The 19,780-nt window shown below is 32.5% G+C and overlaps 1 protein-coding gene and 1 pseudogene across 5 annotated transcripts in view; both read left to right on the forward strand.

Moving 5' to 3' along the window:
- The window catches only part of MON2 (MON2 homolog, regulator of endosome-to-Golgi trafficking), a 99,336-nt gene extending 80,296 nt beyond the window's left edge, over nucleotides 1-19,040 (forward strand). For 4 of the 5 annotated variants that reach the window (XM_006923696.3, XM_006923697.3, XM_015598470.2 and 1 more), the window contains 5 exons: nucleotides 5,394-5,454; nucleotides 6,600-6,723; nucleotides 9,655-9,862; nucleotides 12,062-12,144; nucleotides 17,770-19,040. In XM_006923696.3, coding sequence (XP_006923758.1) covers nucleotides 5,394-5,454; nucleotides 6,600-6,723; nucleotides 9,655-9,862; nucleotides 12,062-12,144; nucleotides 17,770-17,933 — 640 coding nt within the window. In that variant the 3' untranslated portion in view covers nucleotides 17,934-19,040. Of the gene's footprint in view, nucleotides 1-5,393; nucleotides 5,455-6,599; nucleotides 6,724-9,654; nucleotides 9,863-12,061; nucleotides 12,145-14,600; nucleotides 14,675-17,769 lie in introns of those variants that run through there. The other variant, XM_025041055.1, reaches the window with a different exon arrangement.
- On the forward strand, nucleotides 16,452-16,570 carry LOC112472461 (annotated as a pseudogene).
- Nucleotides 19,041-19,780: the final 740 nt, after the last annotated feature.

The following is a 19,780-nucleotide window of genomic DNA, read 5'->3' on the forward strand; positions in this document are numbered from 1 at the left end:
CTCTGTCCCCTTTGCCTCTCTTTTCCTTCTGGGATACCCATTATCCTTTTGTTGCCCTTTCTAATGGACTTGAATAGCTCTTATAGAGTTTTTCACTTGTAAAAAGCTCAGTTTTCTCTCCTCTTCCACCTGAATTATTTGTAGATTTATAACTTCGAGCTCACTAATTCTCTTTTCTATATGGTCTGCTCTATTTCCAGTGATTTCTAATGTCATTCTTCATTTCATTTATTGAGTTCTTCAGCTACAGAATTTGGTTCTTTTATAGAGTTTCAGTCTCTTTGCTAAAGTACTCCTGTTATTTAATTGTATTCTGAGCTTATTGAACTGCCTTTCTAAGTTTTTTTGTATCTTGTTTAGTTTCTTTATGACAGCTATTCTGAATTGTCTGTCATTTAGATAACAATCTTTTGTGGCTTTGAGTTTGGTTTCTGGAGAATTTTCATTTTCTTTTTGTGATACTGTGTTACCATGATTATTCATGGTGCTTTATAGGTATTCTTCTGCTGGTGCATTTGAAGTAGCAAATGCCTTTCTTCTTTAGGTAGGTACAGCTTTAATTTTAATAATTCAGCAGGTTGATAATTAGAGGCTTTTCTTTAATTTTCCAGTAGGTGGAGATAGAGCACAAGTTTTTGGTTTCTCTTACTTGAGCTGATTCTAGTTATATTTGAGAGCCAGAAGTTTCCACATTTTAAGTTCTCTGCCAGAGGTGTCAAATGAGCCCTCTTTGTCACTGCTTGTGCTTCTGGGGGTTGCTGGTGTGCCTTGCTGTTTTCATTGTTGTTGCATTTGTGGTTTTCCCTGCTGTTACAGGCATCACTGTTAGTGTTACAAGGATGGCCATGCCCCTGATGCATCCAGGTTGTCTGGGTCTCAGGCAATGTATGTTGGGGAGCCAGAGTCCCAAGCCCCGCCATTGCTGCTGCCTGATTTCTTGTGGCCGCTGGCACTACTTTAACCGGGTAACCAGAGATGTGTGCACCACTGCTTTAGTGACGTGGCCTTTCCACAGCCACAAGAGGGGGCTGTGTCTCTGGCGCCCACCCTGCCGAGGCTCTGGTAGGGTGTGCTAGAGTTGTGGTCCCATCTCTGCCGCTTCTGCTGAGCTCCCTAGAGCTGCGGGCTCAGCCACCATGGTTGGGGAACCGGGGTTACAGGCAACATCCCTGCCATTTCTTCAGTTCTGTCTACCTTGTGCATTCCAGTCCACCTATCTTCAGATGTACAGATGTGTGGATCTCATAGGCATCCTAATGTGTTGAGCACAGGAATCTTTGTTGAATTATAGATGTCTCACTAGTTGTAGGTAAAGGAGAGAAAAAAGGAATCGTTTCACTTCACCATAATACTGATGTCACCTCCGAATAAGCTTTTAGATCAGTTTTGTTTTTGTATTATTTTTGCAATGAGTACAACTTTTTTAAGAATTTCTTCTCCTGTGGCTGAGTCCACCATCATCCTTATTCTTGAGTTTCTTGTTGAACATTCTTTATTTTCCAAACTTTGTTCTCATTTTATTAAATTCAGTTTTACACAGTGCTTTTTGTACAGGAAAGTAGACAGTGGAATCAAAGGGCCAATAATAGAGAATTTACATTTTATGTACTTTCGTATTAATGCAGTTGTGGTATAATTTCATTACAATCTTTTGCCTGACTGAGGCCCTATTTACATTAAAGAAGTGTTTTGGATATGTTGAAAAATTACATTGTTTAAGAAGTAGCTAGCATAGTGGGTAAGAATACGGACTCAGGAGCCAGACTACCTAGATTCAGATTTCACCCACACTTTGTGATGTTTTGGACAGTTTATTTTACTTTTCACTGACTTGTTTTCTTCATCTGTTCAATAGGAATAATAATGCTACCTATCTTACAGGGTTGTTGTGAGGATTAAATCGCTTAAAGTAAATGAATACTCAGAATAGTGCCTGTAATGTAAGTGCTTTTAAAATGCTTTCTACCACTGTTATCCTCATTATGATGATTTCTTTCCTTTAAGAGAAACTTGACATTGTCCATGTCCTTTCCCATAAGACAGCTATGTTTTAAACTAAAAAGTTAAAGATCAAAACTCTAAATAACTGGGACCAGGAAATTTACATCTAAATTTGGAGTTTTTAATGGCTAGAAAAAGAGGTACTGAGTTCTGCTATCAAGTAACAGGGAATCAGTGTTCTAAGTTGTGGTTATTCTGGTTACAGATTTAAGCCTTCTACTACATGGAGTAGTTGAAACAAACCCGATATTGAGAGGAGACATGTGGCCTACTCTTGACTCTGCCACCTACTTTCTGTTGACTTTGACCTTGTCATTTCCCCTCACTAGGCATCATTTTCTTTAATTGTAAGAAGAAATTGATTAGACTAGTTGTAAAAGTTCATGACTATTTGTATATATTTTCACATAATGTTTTACACTGAACAGCTATATGAACAGCTATATGGATAAAGCCAGTTTATTTTTCATTTCATAGTCCAAAAATACTTTAAGGTTCAAATTGAAAGCTTTCATTAGTTAGTTGATACTAAAAATTAAGTGCTCACTAAGAGAACTTAAAAACCATGCATATTTTCTTTTTTCTGTTTTTGTTTTCCAAGTAACTGATTACTCTGGAAATCACAAGCTGTTAAATTTTAAATTTTATTTTATGCTACAATAGACTGTATTCTATAACTGAAGTCCATCAGTGGTATTTTGGAATGTTGCAGAGAATAACAAAACTGTTTCCTAACTGTTTTTGGTTCGTAAGTTGCTTCCTTTGGCAAGCAGTAAAATTACAAATAAAATACAAATAAAACCAAAATCAATGAGAAGAAAGCCTTTGAACATCTTTGAGGGCTATCATAAGTAAATAGTTTAAATGAGAAGAAAAACACAATTAAAGATGAAAAAACCTAAGAGCTGTAATCTGGTAGACACTGTCTATTAGGAATTCATTCAGCCAACCTCTTGAGTACCAAAACATGGTACTTGTCCTCTAGAACAGTGGTCCCCAACCTTTTTGTCACCAGGGACCAGTGCTCCTATGAGAATCTAATGCCTAATGTCTGAGATGGAGCTGAGGTGATGATGTTAGCACTGGGGAGTGGCTGCAAATACAGATGATGCTTTGCTCACTCTCTGCTCACCTCCTGCTGTACAGCTCAGTTCTTAACAGGCCGTGGAACAGTACCAGTCCGTGGCCTTGTGGTTGGGGACCCCTGCTCTAGAAGACACATGGTCTGTGGACCTTAAGTTAAAAATCACTAAGTACTACCCAAAATAATTAAAATGAAACATATTCACACAAAAACTTATACACTAATGTTCATAGCAGAATTATCATAATAACAAAAAAAAGAAAACAGTCTCAAAGTTCATCAGCTGATGAATAGACAAATTAAATGTGGTATATCCATACAGTGGAATATTCTACCATAAAAAGGAATAGAATATTGATGCATGCGACAACATACATGAATATCGAAAACATCCTAAGTGGAAGAAATCAGAGATAAAAGGCCATATATTATATGATCTTATTTATACAATATATCCAGAATAGGCAAATACTTAGAGACAGAAAATAGATTAATGGTTGCCAGAAGTGAGAGGCGGGGAGAATGAGGTACAGGGTTTTTTTGGAGGGTGATGAAAATATTCTAGAATTAAAAGTGATGGTCATTGCACAACTTTGTGAATATACTAAAGAGCACTGAATTAAACACTTTAAAAGTGTAAATTTATGGTATGTGAATTATATTTCAATAAAATTTTTTAATGTACTGTACAGAGAGAACTAACAAAAAGTATAATACTTCATCAGTTCAAAGGCTCTTTTATTTCAAATAAGGATTAATGAAAAGAATTTTTTAAAAATCACTACTGTATTTCCCAAATTGAGAGAATTGTAAGGATCTTATATGGCTCATTTGTACCTGCAATATTGACTGTCTCCCTTTATAATATTTAGGTAACTTCTGTTAATAATCAGCATGTTTTAAAGCTCAATCAACCAATGTTTTTGTTACGCTCAAAATATCTAGTAAGGATACTAACTATAAATTAAAATACATAACCATTAGTTTGGGTTCTGAAGGCAAAATACCTAACTATGCACAATCGAATAATTTCCTGATTTTAATGATTTTAGGACTAAGAGGAGTGAATATTGAAGTTTTTAGCTTTGTATGTGACTCTCTTCCCTCATTATAAGATATTTTAAAAATACAGTTCAGTCTCTTTGATATATGATCCCAATAATAGTATTAGTGTATGTTTCTAATAAGCTTTTTTTAAATTAGTAGTCAACCAGTTGGTATTTGTACTTGCGTGTGTGTGTATTTTAATACCTGTGAATAGATGAACCAAATAATACCAAGGAGAGCAAAGACAGCCTTAAATACCGTGTGCTATACTTTTAAACCTAAATGTGATAATACTGTTTTTATATTTAGAATATAAAAAAGAATTTAGGCTGATATATCAGATAAGTCTAGGTTCAAATTGTGGCCATGTCATTTATTTTCTGTGTGTTCTTTGTCATGTTATTAGCCATTCTAAGCTTTGATTTCCTCTTCTGTCAATTACATACAGTAATACTACATGTGGTTACTGTGGGAACATAGTAGATAATACAAATAAATACTACATAGTAGATAATACAAAATACTACAGTGAGGGGGGCTCCCTAATTTTTGCTGTCATTATTATTGTAATAATGATTACCATCTTATTCTCAGCTGCTTTTAAGTAGTTAATATTACACTGTTTCATAAGTTTAATACCATTTTACTCTCTTTCTTATTAAGAGCCACAGGGTCTAGAATTCACCTTGATTTCTTCAGAACTCTTGATTTCTTCTGATCTTGCTGGAACAATTTTCTGTTTTGGAAAATCTGAATCAGTTCTCTTTTTTCAGATGTTCTTTATTTTATCGTAAATAAATACATTAAAGAATGTATTTATTACAAATTAATGGTTAATGGACAGTCTCTTGAATGTGTAGTTCAGCAACTTGACTAAGACTCTCTTGAATCACTGGCAATATATGTTAATTCAGGTATCATTACAGTAGTAATTTTAGTAATTTTTGCTATGGCTGCAGATGATTTATTTTTCTTCGGTTTTGCATTCATAGTATTGAAAGAAGTTTAGTTTTATAGATTTTATTTAGTTTAGGATTGGGCCAAGTATTTTTGTAACTGGAATTTCGTATTTGTTATTAGTTTAATCATTTATACTAATAACTTTAATTAAAAATACTGTTTTTTTAAAATAAATGGTAATGTCCATCCTAGGTGAGAAAATATAATTTTTTGTTCATTTGAATATTGTTTCTTTTCTATTTGTATTTCCAAGAAATATTTTACCTTTAAAAATCAAGTGTTTTATTTATTTATTTTTTAGCATACCTCCAGATAACCTCTCTATTCAAGAATTTCAAAGAAATGAAAGTATTGATGTTGAGGTGAGGAAACTAAAAACATTTTCCTTTGACCGTTTGTGCAAACCACCTAATAGAAATGTTGAAACTAAAATGCTAAAAGAATAAAGTGGATAGGTTAAGCTCGAACTTTTAAATGCATTAAATCTCATAAAGGTTAAAGCATTGACATTTTAAAAATGACTTCGTTATATTTGTTAGCTGTGTGCTATGTGTATCTTTTCTAGATACTTAGTTGTGTCCATTTAATAATTTTAAACAGCAGTCGATTCAGTAAAATAAATCCATTAGTCAGCAAGCTTGTATTTGAGAGCTTACTCTACAGTTTGATGATTTAAATCAGATGTTTATAGTTCAAATTTGTCAATGAATTGTTTAGATGTTCTCATTTTTAACCAGCCGTAGTTACAGCCTCTAGAATTCTTGAAACAAATAATGAGTGTTTTTTAAAGAATATATTTTGTTGACTATGAATGGAGTTTAAAGAAGTTGTTCTTGATTATGAATTTTTTTTGTTGTCGTTGAGGGAATCATTGTTTTCATTTTTTTTAAGTGCGATTGGGCAACTTTTAAGTAAATAAAATGAAATAAATTTATTTATAGTGTGCATAAAAAAACATGGGCATGATCATATAAAAACAAAATGTTGCCTTTTGTCCCATTACTATATTAAAATTCTTGTAAACTTTTCTTTTTCTTCAAAAGGCAAAATAACACATTATATGTTAGAAATAAGCTATTAAAAAGTGAATATAACTTTTGCCATATTTTATACCTCATTTTTATGGTTCTAAAAGATTATTTAGATCTTATCTTGTTTTGGATATTTTTCATATGCTGATAAATTCATGGATAAATTTCATATGCTGACTTTTTCTCTAGAGCACTATTTGCATATACCATGTTGAAGATCAACATTTACTAAAATCGTTGCATAGTAAACAGTTTATACTATTGACTACTTTGTGATAAAGCTATTTACTAAGACAGAGGGGGAAAACAGACTAGTCATCCTCTATATTGACATTAAATGTTTGTGTACTTCTCTTAAGGAAGATTCTTTAACTGATTTTTTTAAGAAGAAAATTTAAATTTTACTTTAGAAATTATCACTTGAGTCAGTCTTTTTCAGGAAAAAGATGTATTTGAATTTGCCTCTTTTGTTTTAGGTAGTTCAGCTTATTAGTACTGAGATACTACCCTATGCCAATTTTATTCCTAAGGAATTTGTTGGTCAGATAATGACCATGCTTAACAAGGGCTCAATACATTCTCAGTCATCTTCATTTACAGGTATGTTATTTCAGTGATTAAAAAAAAACTTTTAGTAAGTGTTGAAGTACTTTTTAAGAAGCTGACAGTAGAAATGTTTACTCCTATGATTGTGGTAAATGTAAATGAGAGAATGGCGAGGTAATTTTTAAGACTGATTTAGAACATTAAGTTGTATGAGAGGAAAATATGGTAAATATTTTGTGGACCATGGGTGATGAATTAAATTGCAAAACACTCAAGGAGTCTGCTTAATTCTTGGCAAGCTGACACAAATTACTAGTTTTGTGAAGTCATGGATTATTGGGGGAGATAATGAGTGTGTATTCTGCCACTTACTAGTTGGTTAATTTGTCTAAGTCTGAGTTTTGTCACCTGTAAATTGAAGATATGAATACCATCCTCTCAGGACTGTAAATTGTAGAATAAATCCATTAAAAACAAAAAGATACCTTAGCATCAATTAAAGGAACTAACATTAGTGAATACCTACTGTGTGTAGGGTATTATGCCAGAATGTTAATCTCATTCCTCACAACATTTCTGTGAGGATAGGTTCTACCATATTACAGAAGGGGAAATGGGTTTAGAAATCTTGAAAAAATTGCTCACAATCTTAAGCCTGGAGGCCAAAATTCATTCTTAAAAAGAACTACATGCTTCTTTTGATTATATCATGCTACCTTATTGGGAGATGATATATGTTGCTTTTTGCTGTTATTTCTCTTTTTCTGAATCTGTACTCAAGTGTTAAGTGTAATGGTGGCTTCATAATAGGATTTTTCTGGAGGTGATTAAAAAGTTGTAACTTTGTGTCATGCGTATCCTTAATCCCTAGAGTTTACCAGGTTTAATTTGCATTAAACAGCTGAAGTTTAAAGAGTATAAATGTGCACAGTTTGACCACTAGATGTCTCTCATATATTGCTTACTTCACAAACTAGTGCTAGCCCAGACAATTTTTAAAACTGATCTGGTAAGGTGCAAATTTCACAAACATGAGGACCTTGGAGAAAAACATTTAAAGTTCATTTATCTTAAAGTACTCAACTTTTTATTCTTGAGTATATAGGAAAAGTTTAGATACATTTTAATAAAATATACATTAAGAACGATATTTATAATCACTAGTTGTAAATATTCTAGGCTGAATATGGACTATTGGGTTATCACATATACTTTTTAGTAGTTTTCTGATGATCTCTCTTGCCATTTATGCTATTAAATGTACCAAGATAAGGAAGATACATGGATATTCTTCCAATGACTGCCATTGGACACAAACTTCTCAACTTTGAGTTTTCTTTAAACATACATACAAAGCCTTCCTTGCTAAAGAAGACCAATCTATAAACACAGAGATTCCAGTGATCATTTTTTGTCCTCTGCTTTTAAGTATGATTTGATAGCTAAAGCTCACAGATTTTAAGAAAATCCTCCGACATGAAAGAGAAAGACCAAAACAAATAAGAAGGTTGAAAGAAACTGGTAGGAAAGAGATAAGGCACAGTCATAGGAAACATTATATAAAAGGAAGCACAATTAGTATAATTAGGATGCTCAAAGAGATAAAGGATTTTACATCCATGAAACAGGAAAAATGCTATTGAAAAGGAACAATTAGAACATGAAAGAGCTCATAGAAACTAAAAGAGTGATAGCTGAAATAACAAGATCAATGAACATTTAGAAAAAAACATTAAGGAAATAACCCAGAAAGTAGAGCAAAGACGAAAAAGTGAACAGTATGAAAAGAAAGAAAGAAAGTGAATCAAAGAGTCTAACATTTAACAAGAGCTCTTCCAGAAAGAAAGAATAGAGAGAAGCTAGGAGAGGAAATTTTCAAAGAAACAACACAAAGAAATAAATCTCCAGGTTAAAAATGGTCGGTCACTCAGGACCCAGAACAGTGAAAGAAAAATGACCCATGATAAGGCATATCATCATGAAATATCAAAACATCCAGGTATAAAGAGAAGATCCTAAAGAGTTTCAGAAAGAAAAGAAAAAAGTTCCACACACAAGAATTGTATCAAAATGACTTTGGAATTCTTAGTAGCATCATTGGAAGCTAAAAGACATTGAGGCAGTGATTTCAGAGTTATAAATGGAAAAGATTTTTAAGGAGTTTCACACTAATCTGAGTGTAGAACAATAATTCTCAAATGTCAGCACGCATCATAATCAACCCCGAGGGTAAGCTGTTGCAGGGCTGTGCCCCCAGAGTTTCTGATTCAGTAGGTCTGGAGTGAGACATGAGAGCTGCATTTCTAATAAGTTCTCTTGTGATGCTGCTAGGAACCACATTTTGAATACTGCTGTAAAATAATGACATTTACAGAAGTGCAAGGTCTCAAAAATTTTACTTCCTATTCACTCTTTCTCAGTTACAAAGGAATAAACCAAAAAATGGAGAGGGTATGAGATCTAGGAAGTAGGATATAACACAGAGAGAGTAAAGACAATTCATACAGTGATGGCAAAGACTAGTTCCAGGGTATATAGTTGGTGGACAGCACTTCTAGAGAGCAACTAGCCCAGCCTGGAGCAGAGGTCAGGTCAGGCTCCAGGAAAGATGTTGCCAAGAGAGAAAAAAAAGAAAGAAAACAACAAGTGGGAGAGAAAGAGAAGGAGGGAGGGAGAGGGAAAAGAAAGAGGTAATAACAAGTTTGACAATGTAGAAAACTCTTGAGAGGTATTTTGTAGTGCTGTTGAAGGTTATAAAAAGACCAAGACAAAAATGATGAGTAGAAGTGTTGAGAGTGGACAGTCTGGCCTTGTTTTTGACCTTGCAACAGGGAAAATTGTTTATATATATATGCATGCCATTAGCTCTAAGCTTTTCATAATGCCCTTCATCAGTTGAACAATTTCCTGTTTCTAGTGTGCTAAGAGTTATCATCAAGGTGTATTAATTTAACCTTTCATTAATCATAAAAAATTATTTTACAGAAGCAGAGATTGATATTCGTTTGAGAGAAGAATTTTCTAAAATGTGTTTTGAAACATTGCTTCAGTTTTCCTTCAGTAATAAAGTCACAACACCTCAAGAAGGCTACATCTCACGAATGGCACTCTCAGTGCTTTTAAAGCGGTCTCAAGATGTACTGCATCGCTATATAGAGGATGAAAGATTAAGTGGTAAATGCCCTCTTCCAAGGTATGTATTTTAACTTACTAAAGAAGGAAATATGCTATCATAATTATTAATTTAAAAACTCCAAAAAACCAAGTGTTTTCATAAGTGATCTGAATTTAACCTGAGGCTGTTTATAATTTTGTTTATCCTATACAATGTAAATACTCATAAATTTTACTGCTGACATGGTACTGTATTATAGGGTGCTTTTTCAGACTCCTCATGAAGGTTAAATAATATATGATATATTACCAAATTATCTTTTGAATTTGAAAAACAAAAGTGAATTCTAAAATATATCTTCTCAAGGATTCCTGGGTAAGGACTTAATGGATCTGTATGAGCACATGATTGTGGATCTCTCTAGAGAGAAAATAATAGATAAGTTATACTGTAGGAACTTCCCGGTTTATTTTACAGTCATTTCTAGGTTTCTCTATAAGTCAGCTACCCATATCTTAGATCTTCTTCCATCCAGTTTGCTTATTTAAGCCCTTATACCTAAACTGATTTGCTTCTCATTTAGCCAGACTATAACAGTGGAAGGGACTCTAGGCCTTTATGCTAAGCAAGGCTAGTCAAAGTTTGAGTATAGATCAGAACTTACCAAAAAATGCAATCATAAGTTGTGGTTATGCTGCCAATCTTTTTAATGTGCAGTTGAGTGTAAGGCAAAGCAAATGAAACAAAGATAAAGTAATATTGACAGACAAAGTTATCAAAGTCAGGAAAGAGGAAAATCACTGTGGGTCCCATCTCATTGGAGAGAGAAATCACAGGCCCTAAATCTTTTTGCACATTCTTATTTACTTATAATAAATGTCTGGAGTTGGAATTGCCCTGACAAAAGATATAGTTTTTTAAAAGCTATTGATATGTATTACAAATTGTCAACCAGAGATTTCTATCAGTTTACACTCTCCTAGGAGTATATGAATGTCCTTTTCTTCCATTGTTAGCATTTTAAAATTATTTGCCAATTTATCATTTATCTTTTTCAAATTCAATGAATGAAAAATTGCATAGTAGTTTGCTGGTTTTTTTTTTTTTTTTCCTAATTATCAGTTATTAGCCATTGTATTTCTACTTTTAGGATTCACTTTATTTTGAATTTTTAGGACATAAAAATTATACCTTCCCATATTTAGATTTAGATACAAAAACATTCCAAAGACTTTTGTTAATAATATGCTTATCGTCATGATTGAAAATTGATTTAACAAAATTTACCTCTGAAGTATACTTGGAAAAGCATTAATAACGTTGCTTTGCTTGGAATATTTTTGTTTATTAGATTATAAAATTTAATTTCAGAAAGCAACCTTTCCTTCATTTTTTATGTTTTGTGTTTATTCTGTTGCTTTTAAATTGAGTCTTAATTATAGTTGTGCTATGAAATGTTATATTGTATCATCCTATGTTTGGTGCAGTCATCATTATATTATTTTCCAAAAAGCTACATTGCAACACAATAAAATACTTCTGTGCTTACAATGAGTGGTTTGAAATAGTATCCTGTCATAGCATTAGGAAAATCTTATCTGTAGAATAACACAGATTCGTGCCAGGAATAGGATTGGGAGTAGAGGATACTATAGAACAGAAAAGCTTCACTTCTATAGGTAGGAAGAGGGGACTGAAGCTACTCTTGTTGATCCTTTACTCCACATTCATTTATCATTGCTAGCGTCTCCAAATCGTACTACCTTAGGACAGATTTTGAACATGTTATTTTTTGTATTAGAATGTTGAATAAGTACTGTTGTAATTTTAAATGTACTTTTAACAGCATGATAAAATATGTGACAAGAGGTAATAGTATTCTTTACTTCCATTTAAGCTTTGGCAAATCCCTTTTAGTATTAATTAGTTAAAGATTTAAAAAAAATAAGAAACATTTCACGGAGAAGTTTTAAAAACATTATAAAATGTCTTAATTTTAAGTAGTTATATGAAATATCTTACAAATAAATTGAGATTTGCATGAATAGGTTGCCTCTTCTCCCTTTTTTAAGTTGATAATTTACAGTAAGACTATCTTATTTGCACATTGAAGTACATGTTAATAAAATGATTTTTTTAAATAGGAATTTAAAACTAACATTAACTTTGCATTGTATTGTTTTTTTCCAAAGTATATTTATCTGTATAAACCCAGTAAAAAAAGACACATGCCATATCTTAAAATCTTCATGGAGATAATTTCCTATCTCATTTTAGGCAACAAGTAACAGAAATCATATTTGTTTTAAAAGCAGTCAGTACTCTCATCGATTCACTTAAGAAAACTCAGCCTGAGAATGGTAAGCGCTTAGAAACTCAGTTATTCTATAAACTCAACATTTATTTTCTATTTGTGAAGTAATTTTGTATTATTATTCTTAACTGAATTTTTAGAAATATAACAGTTATGTTCCTAAATAACTTTCTTTTTTCCAGTCTTTATGACAGCACAGCATCAAATCCATTAAGATATCAATTAAGTAAAATTAATTTGTAATATTTTATCTTTATGTTAAACAACAGTTTGGCTGACTTTATTTTTTTTAATACTAAATTGGTTTGAATTCAAAGTGTTGTATGGATAATTAATATTTCATATATTTTTAATATAGAGCATCACTGACTTTTTTGGGTGGGGGGAGGGCTTCCATCTTGCATTTGTATTGATTTACTGTATAGATATAACATTTATAAATAACTTTGAATCATGTTTGTAGCCCTTTCTCATTTGTTTCCCCTTTCTGTTACTCATTCCTATCCAATCCACTCTTTACATTACTTGCCAGAAATGATTTTTCCAAAAGTACATTTGATCATGAATTTTGCCATCCTTTTAAGACAAAACAAAAATATCTTTTTCATTTACCATCGCCTACCAAGTGTGCAGAATACTGTCTGACTCCATTCTATTCATGCTTTATTTCCCACTAGACTTCATTTGTCCTACTCTCCCACCAAACTAAAATTCTCAGTCTACCCAAGTATTCCCAACCCTTTGCTTATTTCATTCTCCTGCCTTCTTCCACCTAGTTTCAAATACTACTCCACTTTTAAGCCTGTTTTTTAATGCTTAAAGGTTAGTGATTTGTCTTTTCATTGAACTTGTAACTCTTTTATGTGTACCTTTGTCTTAAAGCACTCTTTTTGTATTAAGTTATACATGTACATGACTCACTCCCCTTAAATTATAAAGTTCTCAAGAAGTTTTTTGGACCATGTTTTGTTCTATTTTGAATCCTGTACAACATTGCTGCTCAAAGTGGTTTGTTGGACCAGCCACTGGTCTTAAAAGTTTGTTACTGTTCCAGGACAAGATAAAAAGCTGGCACCAGAATATAAATCAGTTGTGTCATCAAATACACTGGTTCAGCTGACATTTTTATACAACAAGACCTTGTTTAAGAAGGAAGTGTGTTGATATACATTCTGGCACAAGCACCTTAGCAGCCTGGTACTTTAAGCAGCATTACTTTTAATGCCCAAGAAAAAAAGTTTCTAATAAATGAGTCATGGTATATTTATTTGTTCCTGTCAATTATTATATAATTAAATACATATTTTTCTGTTTTCAAAATTTACCCATTGGTACTTTGACCTAGAAAAGGTGAGTATTATATGAAATCTTAAGAGGCAATAGACTTATATTTAGTCAACCCAAAGGGAGGGGTGGAATTTCTAAGAAAAATCCTGGAGCAATATCCTGAATTCATCCCTGAAGTTGAGATTTGAGTTCTCTTAAAATATTCTGGTTGATTTTTCTGAAAGGGAAACCATGCATTGACTTTATAGAGACTGGTGAAATTTTTATTGTATCACAAGATAGAATGTGATTCTTTAAAATATATTTAAGAAAATTCTCTATTTCCCATGTTATTCCTATATTAATATTACCAGTATATTTCAGTGCATGGTACTTGCATTATTTTGTATGATCTTTAGATAACTGTCAAGAATTTAACCAGAATTTGTATAAAGGAAGAATAGGGAAGGAAAATTCAATACCACCACCCCCCCAACAATTTTTAATAAAGCCAATGGGCCATGGATAGGGCATTGTAGTAATTAATGTTAAAAATTGTTTAAGAGAATTTGAATTATGCTTCTAAGTATATGAAGTGAAAATTTAAATTAAATATAACCATAAATGATGAAAGGTATGATAAGCTTCATTAAGAAACAGAAAAAAAGAAGATATTAGAGAAAGCCAGGCCTTCCCAGCAGAATTACATTGGACTGCACATTGTCAATCCAAAATTAATTCAGGAGGATGGTTACAAGGTTTGGAACCAATGTGTACCCGGCATCTGTTGAGCACATTTGTTATTTGTTTTAGAGTTTTCTAATGGGGAGGAAGCATTTGTTGGACTTATTTTTAGTTTGGGGGAATTTGATTTTTATAATTTTACTTGACCTTTATTTAAAAATTTGAATAGGTAGTAAACATACACATGGTTCAAAAATTTAAAAATATGAAAAGATATACAGGGAAAAGTTTTAAGATGATCTTTCTCATGTTCTCTTATCTGTCCAGTTCTTACCTCACCATAGGTAACCATTTTTATTAGTTTGTGGATATTTCCATTATTTTATTATGTAAATACAAAATGTAAACTCTAACATGCCTCCAGTTTTAACACAAATGAATATGCTCCATATTATGCCTGCTGTTCTCAATACTATTTTTTTCCACTTGATAAAGTATCATGGAGAATCTTCCATATCAATACATACATTTTTTTGTTTTTGTTTTTGATAGTTAAGTCCAAAGTGCCCACTAAGATCTATGGTGAGTTCTTTAAAAGTATTTTAATTTAAGAAATGTTAGTAGCTTCCCAAGTTTAAGATGTTATCTTAAATAATATATTTTGTATATTTCTGTAATAAACCAAGAATTAGTTTGGTCAGTGAACTCTGTATCTGGGTAATCTAGGTAGATTTCAATCTATGCAATTTTTTTGCCCCAATTTTTATTGTGGTAAAATACACATAACAAAATTTACTGTCTTAACTATTTTTAAGTGTACTGTCCAGTGGTATTAAATATATTCATAATATTGTGCAGCCATCACCACCATCTCCATAACTTTCATCTTGTAACTGAAACTCTGTACTCGTTAATAACATTCTATTTCCCACTCCTCCCAGCCCCTGACAGCCACCATTCTTTCTGTCTCTATGATTTTGACTACTTAAACCTCATTAGTTGAATCATACAGTGTCTTTTCATGATTTGCTTATTTCACTTAGCATGACATCATCAAGGTTCATTCATATTGTAGCATATTGCAGAATTTCCTTCCTTTTTGAGGCTGAATAATATTCCATTGTGTGTGAGTGTGTGTGTGTGTGTGTGTGTGTGTGTGTGTGTGTGTGTGACATTTGCCTTATCTGTTCATCTGTTGGTAGACAGTTGAGTTGCTTCTGTGTTTTAGCTATTGTTCATAATGTTGCTATGAACGTGTGTACAGATATCTCTTCGAGATCCTGCTTTCAATTCTTTTGGGTATATGCTAGATTATATGATAATTCTTTTTTTTTTTTTTTTTTGAGGAACTACTGTACTATTTTCTATAGCAGCTGTACAGTTTTAAATTTCCACCAGCAGTGAAAAAGAGTTCCAGTTTCTCCACATTCTCACCAACACTTTTTTTTTTTTGATAGTAGCCATTCTAATAAGTATGAGGTACTACTTCATTGTAGTTTTGATTTGCCTTTCTCTAATGATTAGTGATGTTGAGCATCTTTTCATGTGCTTTATTGGTCATTTATATATCTCCTATGGAAGAACATCTATTCAAATCCTTTTTCTAATTTTTGAATTGAGTTGTTTTATTCTTGTTGAGGTTTCTGTCTGTACCTCTGTAATCGGAAGAAATGATTAGAGCACAGATCCTTGTATTTGGAGGATAGGGTCCTTTTAGTCTGCCCTGGCCTCCTGTAAGCTGTGTGCAAGCTGCTCCAGGAAGACATGTGCAGCTGCCTACCACATGGCTTAGAGGTGAAGGATGGGTAGCTGCTACTGTACTAAGAGCTGGAATTGGCCAAAATTAACCACAATACACTGTCCAAGTCTTCCTCTAGAAGTTGCAAGCCTTCAGTAGGCTCCAGAGTTCCATCCATTATGGTGGCATCAAACAGATTATGCCAGTGCAGTTGTTGTTTAGGTGGGTAAACAGATTTCTGGTGCTTCCTACACTGCCATTTTCCTAGAATCCTTTCTTTGAAATCTTTCATTAAATGATTATTAGAAAGTTTCAGAGAAGACAGCTGTAGCAGACTCTTTAAAATGTCTTAGATCAGTGGCTTTTTGTTTATTCTTAAGTTTCAAAATTCTTTCTACAAGTGAAATCTGTTATGGATTCCCAACATATAAAACAGATAAAAGCAGAACAGCTCTGGCCTGATATTCCTTCCCACATCAGTATCCATCAGCCTTATTCCCCTTTTTCTCAACTTTACTCCAAGGAAGTCCCTGTTAGGATGGAGAGGAGATTATATGAACAGTTCAGTATTTCTCAGGATACGTGTACTAAGGAATGAATGTTAATGATGAGTGATGTTAGTCGATATTGAGTGGAAAAAATTCCATAATCAAATTAGCTTTGGAGTCTACGGCCATGCTACCCTGAACAAGCCCAACCTTGTCTGATCTCAGAAGCTAAACAGGGTTGGGCCTAGTTAGTACTTGGATGGGAGACCACCTAGGAAGACCAGGTGCTGTAGGTGTAAAAAAATAAGGGATTGTAAGCTGACAAGGTCCTTGCAATCTGTGAGGTCAACCTCATGGATTAGATAAAGTTGACCCTCTTACTACAAGCCTTTAATACGTGTGAATTATGAATCCCCAGAAGGGAAGATAATACAAACAACATTTGCCAAACTTACTTGACCATGAATTTTTTTAAGGAGGTGACTTTAAAAACACTAGTTTTAGAAACTCATTCTTTCATTCTATTGCAGAAGTTGAGATAAAAAAGAAAATATATGACTTGATCAGGGACACCCAGCACTACCTTATTTCAGATAAGTTTTTAAGCACTCAGTAAATTGGAGTAAAAAGTAGAATCAGAGCTCCTTAAGCATAATATAGTATTCTTTCTTTTATACTATACTGCATTCCAGACTTGAGAGTTATTCCACAAAGGGTCATATACATATGCTGTCTAAGAGAAATCTATCAGAAGGTTATATTGCATATTATACTCTCAACAAAATGCTCAGTACTTATAGGAAAATAGAAGTACAATATGTGATGTCAGAGTATAAGGGAATTATAAACTAATTGGGATATAACACTTTTTACCATTCACCAAATAGCATTCAACTATACTAGTTGATCATGGTAGTGGTGACAAAGGTAGTCATGTTCCCTCTAACTGTAGTTTAAATCTAGTGATATACATTAAAGATTATCAACAGCACAAGAGAAGAGTGGATCTATGTGTGATCATTTGAAATTAAAATCCATATCAAGGACATTACTAGGAAAATCATTTAAGATATTTATATTTTGGCATATAAAAATTTAATTGCTTTCTAATTGTTCTTGAAATGTACACTGCATTCCCTGAGAATTATTCCAAAAATGACAAAGGTTTGAATTATTCTAAGTTTCTTGAGCTAGCTTCCAAGGCCTTCACAAATTGAAATATCATTTAAAATGTATTTTATCAAAATGTATTTTATCAAATTTATTGGTATTGATGACTCTCTGCACAGTGACCATATATTTTTCTCTCATATCTTATGAAATATTGCAGGAAATCTCCCAAAGATTAAAAGAACAAAAAGTACAAGTTATGGAATCTCCATATTTTAGAATTTTTTCTTTGCATTGTATTTAAAGGATTGTGTTTATGTTAATTGGATAATCTCTGCTATTTAAATCCACCCTGTTTTGAGGTTTTATACTTTTTGCATTACAGTTGATGGAAATACCTGGGCACAAGTTATTGCCTTATACCCAACTTTAGTAGAATGCATCACCTGCTCATCTTCAGAAGTCTGCTCTGCACTTAAAGAGGCACTAGTTCCTTTTAAGGATTTCATGCAGCCACCAGCATCCAAAGTTCAGAATGGAGAATCTTGACCAACTACAATAAATTATAAAGAAGAAAGATATCTAAAGAATGTTTGCTCCTCAGCGAGTCTTCTGTGAAAAGGACATTTCTTATTATAAATAATTCTTGGCAGCTGTTGTTGGCCTTTAAATTGTACTTACCCGAGTTAAGTAATTCATATTACAATCTTACATGTCCACAAAGCCTCCTGAATGAGTAGCAGTATAAGCCTTGAATAAGTTAAACTGGTGGGAGAGGTTGTTAATACTACAACATACCTGCTACCATATCTTCAATTGGTGATTTAAAAGTGAGCTTATGTACAGTTTGTGGTGCGTGTGTTAATGATGTACTTTTTAAAAAGAAAGAAAAGATATTTCCTTCAGTCAGATTTATTAGGCTGGTGTTTCTGCGCCCTTTTTCAACTACAAAAGTATACTAAAATTTTATGCAAGATGGTACTGTAACATTCCATGTTATCTATAACCAGCCTTTGTAAACAAAGGGAACTGATACACTTGTATGTATAATAAATGGTACAGTTCTGTATAAAATAGTTGCATTTATTATTTAAATTTTTAAAATACTGATAATGTTAAATGCTTGATGATATATTTATTATTAATACAAAATTATTTGCTTACATTTTTACTTATAATTTGCCTTCTTAAGTGGCAGATATGCTCACCTTATGATTGTGCACTTAGTTTAACGCTTGTTTTAAATGTGGTTACTAGTGACTATTAAACATCTGACCAGAAAGGTCATATAAACACAGCAGCAAATAGTTTATGATTTGCTGATTTTGCAACTTTGAAGTGTGGGTTATTAACTTAATACATTGAGATATATTGTAGCACTATGACTCCATCATACCTCATTTCTTTAATACCTTTCCCAGCTTTCACATAAGTCTGTCTGTTTTTATATTTGCTGTCTAGATTTTAAAGACTTTCATATTTTATATTTCTACTGATTTTTTTTCCCCATTGACTAACATTTATCACTGTCTTTGAATTATGACCCAGGCAAGATGATTTCAGATTTCCTAAACTTTTGCCTGCAAAATTTCGTTCTTTTCAGTGCTTCATTTTGTAATTCCTTCTCAAGAAGAAAAATAACTATGCTAACTCACAGAACATGTGTGTGTATTTTATTGAAGTATATTTTTGAAGATAGTGAAGCAGTTAGAGTATAGTAAACTTTCTATCACGGAGTAAAATGTTAATTTTGTTTCCTATCCTAGTGAAGAAGAAAAGTGCTCCTAAGTACATTAACTTAACTGTTCTTTTTTAAAAAAAACTAATTGACCTAACTCACTGTAATTTTTATTTTATGAATTATGCTATTATATTTTTCTTCTAAGTTTTCATAATCATTATATGAAGACTCATGGATGTTTAAAACTAATTATTCATAAGAAATCATAGTGGTCTCAGTATTATTTTAGTGTGCTGAAGGCCTTTGACTTTAATAGAATTTATAAATTTCAGCCACTTCAGAATAATTATAAAATTATGAGAAGACATTAGAATTGAGTCATGAATGAGATAAAATTTTGAGGCTATTGTAATTGTGCAATTATTTAATTTGCACAATTATCTGTAAACATGTGGTAAGATCTTTTTTTGAGGGGATATTTTTTTACATGAATTAATGAATATTTTATAATTTCACCTAAAATTAAGGTAAAATAGGGCATTTCCTAGATTCTATCTTTAGTATTTTCTTTAAAAAAGTTGTAAAAAAATGGTTCAAGCTGTATATTAATTTTATTTTCTATATTTGGATATGTTAAGTTGGGGATTAGAAAAATCCATATATCACCGATAAGTATAGAAATAGGATAACAAGGGTAGTATACCAGTTCAGTAAC

The sequence above is a fragment of the Pteropus alecto genome, unplaced genomic scaffold (assembly GCF_000325575.1).
Source record: "Pteropus alecto unplaced genomic scaffold, ASM32557v1 scaffold76, whole genome shotgun sequence".
NCBI classification, from domain to species: domain Eukaryota; kingdom Metazoa; phylum Chordata; class Mammalia; order Chiroptera; family Pteropodidae; genus Pteropus; species Pteropus alecto.